The 4,142-nt window shown below is 46.8% G+C and overlaps 1 protein-coding gene across 1 annotated transcript in view; it reads left to right on the top strand.

Annotated features, from left to right (window-relative positions):
* Positions 1–3,049: 3,049 nt before the first annotated feature.
* Positions 3,050–4,142, top strand: part of KCNV2 (potassium channel, subfamily V, member 2) — a 6,313-nt gene continuing 5,220 nt past the window's right edge. The window contains exon 1 of the mRNA XM_009584073.1: positions 3,050–4,142. This exon is cut by the window's right edge and continues 515 nt beyond it. Coding sequence (XP_009582368.1) covers positions 3,218–4,142 — 925 coding nt within the window. The 5' untranslated portion in view covers positions 3,050–3,217.

The raw sequence follows: 4,142 nt of genomic DNA, 5'->3' as shown, positions 1-4,142 counted from the left end.
ACGATAACATTGGCCAGCTCTTTCAGTACCCTGGGATAAATCCCGTCGAGCGCCATAGACTTATGTGCATCCAGCTGGAGCAGCAAGTCTTGAACAAGTTCAGGGTCGGCTGGGAGTTTATCATTCCCCCTGTCGCGATCTGCTAACACAGGGCTCTGGGAGTCCCAGGGCCCATCATTGGTGTTGAAGACAGAGGCGAAGAAGGCATTAAACTTCTCTGCTTTGTCTATGTCCCTATTTGTGAGATGGCCGACCTCATCAAGTAATGGACCAATGTTATCTCTGGTCCTCCTTTTGCTGTTAACATATTTTAAAAAGCCCTTTTTGTTGTTGTTCCCAGTGCTGGGCAGCTTGAACTCTAATCGAGCTTTGGCCACACAGATTTTCTCCCTACAGTGGTGAACAGCATCTCTTTCATCCTTCCATGTAGCCTGTCCTTGCTTCCAATGTCTGTATACTTTCCTTTTCTGCCCAAGTTTTAGAAGATCCCTGCTTAGCCAAGCCAGCCTTCTGCCCTGCTTGCTTGACTTCTGACACTTTGGAATTGCTTGCCTCTGCGCTCTTAATAGATGGCTCTTAAAAAGTGACCAGCATTCATGGACAATACCTTCAAAAGCAGATTCCCAGGGGACATTATTAACTAGCTCCTTCAGCAGCCCGAAGTCTACTCTTCCCCATACAAGAAGATGTTATGCAATTCTTATTAATGACACTTATGAAGATAAGCAGCACACTGAATAAGGTATCTAAAGAAAAAAGAAGGGGTGGGGGGGAAAGTCTTTTCTGGTCACTTCATTTTCTTATCTATCTAGGCTGAGAGTCCAGCAGCTCAGAACCAAGTCTCACCCCAAAAAACATAAATAAAGCAATTTTATTTTACCTATTTTTTCAGTTAGAGGCAAGTTTGAGCCGTGACCAGGTGCCTGAGAGCTATGTTCCCAAGAATATCTAGTTCAAAGTGACTAATCTGAGCAGCAGCAGCGAAGTGAGCGATCTTTCTTGCTTTGCTTAGTAGTGATGTCCAAGATCTTAGCCCAAGTGCACGAGGTGTTGCCATCTGACAGTCATGAAGTTCATCCTGTAGAAGCTCCTGCTATTGCAGTATGGTATGAGAAATGATCTCTTGAGTAGTGAGCAAGAAACCCTACTGGATACTTCTCAGAAGTCAGACCAGGGAGCCTGACAAAAAGCAAAATGAAATGCTACAGTGGAGGCTGGCAAGAGGAATATGGTTATAGTCTAGCCTGAATCTTGATTAAGAAACATTCAAGAATTTGAATGTAAAGTCAGTAAAATGATGGCATTGCAGACTTCTTCTTATGTCTGAATTAGTTTGCTTAGGAGAAAAAACCAGCCATGAAGTTGGACATTGATTTGCATTAAGGTTGCTAACAAAGGACTCACCATGGCATGGTTTAATGTTCAAAGCAAACTGCAAAGCAGATCGACATCTGTAATAAGGCACTGACACTCCGTATTAATAGGGGCCTTGCCTTTCTTGCATCAAGAAGGAGAACAGGCAGTGGAGACAAATTCATGAAGCAAAACACTTTCAAGCGCAGCTAAATATGAATTGCCAACAATCCAGGTCTTAAACAGTGTGACCTGAAGAAACCTCGAACTATGGAGTGTGGTGCACCCATTAGGATGCAGCCTGAGAACTAAAGTATTGCAAAATGCTCAGCTACGATGTCTTCCTGTTTGTCAAGAGCTAGTAAATATAAAAGCTACAACTGGGGGTAGGGGAAAGGGGAAAAATAAGGGGTGATTTTCACAGCAACAGCAATTGCTTCACATGGGACACCATCAAAACAACAGTATCAGGGTTTGCAGGTGCAAGACCATGAGATTAATGACACAAGAACAGGAGCTTGAGGACAAAAAAGAAAAAATACTGCTGCAGGGGCACTGGGATACACTGTCCCAGCAGCTTGTGTGAAAGTGTAGGGAGCTGCAAGTAGAAGGCAGGCTACAGGTTTGCAGATGGAAGGCCTTCCAGACCAGCGAGGATGCTGCCAAAGCTAGCAGTTTTCTAGTGCCTTGTCCCTTCCTGCACCAGCCTGGATACAGGTGGAATAACGAGCTGGTGTTAAGAAGCTGTAACTCAGGGGCTAAGAGCATGGTGAAGGAACCGTTCCTTTATTGTGTGTATCCTCTGCTTTAGAGGAGCTCTACCTCAGCTGAAATGCTCCCAGTGACAAGGGGAACTAACCTGGCTTTCAGGATGCTCGTTGTTACTGGAGACACTTGCGCCAGCTCAACCAGAGCTGAGGATGAAACCTCCATCAAAACAAAGAGAAAGCATCTTTCCTGTCCTGCGAGGTACCTAGTGCGGCTTTATGCTATTAAACATGCCCTGCAAGAGAAACAAGAATGGCTTTTTTCTGTTTCTCAGCAGCTCATGAAGAGTTTGAAGCGAAGTAGCATGCTGGAAACCCCTTCATAACCTTGCCCTTCACTTCCACTGTGTCCAGAGGACCATGAGACCTGCGCTCCCAGAGCACAACCAAAGCTTCAGGCACAGACTGCGAACTTTCCTCAGCCCTTAACCAAATGGAGGTATTCTAACTGGGATTAAAAAGTGACGACTTTTATTTGCTCAACATTTTAAGAGCTACTGTATGAATTCCTACCCATTATCTGCATGTCAATTATTCATCATTTTCATTAAGGAAAACCAATACATGCTATACTCATGTAGATGAAAGAAATCTATAATGTTCTCTCTCTCTCCTCTCCTCTCTCTCCCCCTCTGTGTCTCATACATTTTCATTTTGAGATTATTCTTAATCCATATATATTTGAATTAGGAAAATATATGGTTTTTATTAGCAATAAAACTTTAGGGTTTTTTTTTTCCCCCTACTGATTTTTCATAGACTTATGGATCCATAATCATTCACGTCACAGCCTGAGGGAGATGAGGCTGGAACAGGATAATAGCCCTTAAATCCCCTTCTCTAAGCACTCAGATCTTCCCTGTCAGCAAGATTAAAATGGTCAACAGCAGTCTTCATGTGTCTATATCCCACACGGAGCTTTCACAACTGGAGTGGTGGCTGGCAGGGAGAAAAATGCAGAACCGCTGCTGTGTGTGATCTACCGAGATAAAGAGAGAAGAAAACAGGATTGCCAGCCTTTGTAGTTTTGGAAAGGACTGGTGTTAATTCCTTGATCAAGTGAATGCAAAGAAGGAAGAAGAGCAAGGAGAAATAGCATGTTGCAGTTTAACATGCAGCGACAGTTTCCTTTCCTAAAACATAAAGGCAGAGAGAGGGAAGCACCAAATGTCCTCCTGCAGCCCGACAAGGGGAAGGATAATGAAGGTGTGCGTGTAGACAAGCAGAGTCGCTTTTCTGCCACTGTTCCATTGAACTCCCAGCCCCTACTGCTTCTGGGACCTGAGGGGAATTACAACTACTATGTGGATGATGAAGATGAGGAAGAGGAAGAGAAAGAACAAGGAAAATGGCCAGGTGGAGACACATTTGAGGGAGAAAACAAGCTCTCGACATCCATTCCGTGCTCCCCTGCCCTTTCCTCTGGAGCCCCAGCCACAGCTTCCACTTCGTCCGTGCTGAACATCAATGTTGGCGGCCAAAGCTATCGCCTCACCTACCAGGCAGTGGCCATCTATCCCAAGACCCGCCTGGGCCGCCTGGCTACCTCCACTGACCGTCGCTGCCAGCTGGGCCTGTGCGATGACTACGCTGCCCAGGTAGATGAGTATTTCTTTGACCGGGACCCGGCTGTCTTCCAGCTGGTGTACAACTTCTATGCCTCAGGGGTGCTGCGGGTGCGGGACGAGCTGTGCCCCCGTAGCTTCCTGGAGGAGCTGAGCTACTGGGGCGTGCGGCTTAAATACACACCTCGCTGTTGCCGCATCTGCTTCGAGGAGCGCCGTGACGAGCTGAGCGAGCAGCTGAAGGTCCAGCGCGAGCTGCGCTCCCAGGCAGAGGCTCAGGAGAACGAGCAGCTCTTCCACCACATGCGCTACTATGGTCCCCAGCGCTGGCGCCTCTGGAACCTCATGGAGAAGCCCTTCTCCTCTGTCACCGCCAAGGTGATGGCAGTGGCCTCCAGCTTCTTTGTGCTCATCTCCGTGGTGGCCCTGGCACTCAACACAGGGGAGGAGATGCAGC

Source organism: Fulmarus glacialis, unplaced genomic scaffold, assembly GCF_000690835.1.
Source record: "Fulmarus glacialis isolate BGI_N327 unplaced genomic scaffold, ASM69083v1 scaffold6978, whole genome shotgun sequence".
Classification (NCBI taxonomy): Eukaryota; Metazoa; Chordata; class Aves; order Procellariiformes; family Procellariidae; genus Fulmarus; species Fulmarus glacialis.
Note: the sequence above shows the minus strand (reverse complement) of the source record. Positions and strands in the feature narration are given on the sequence as shown.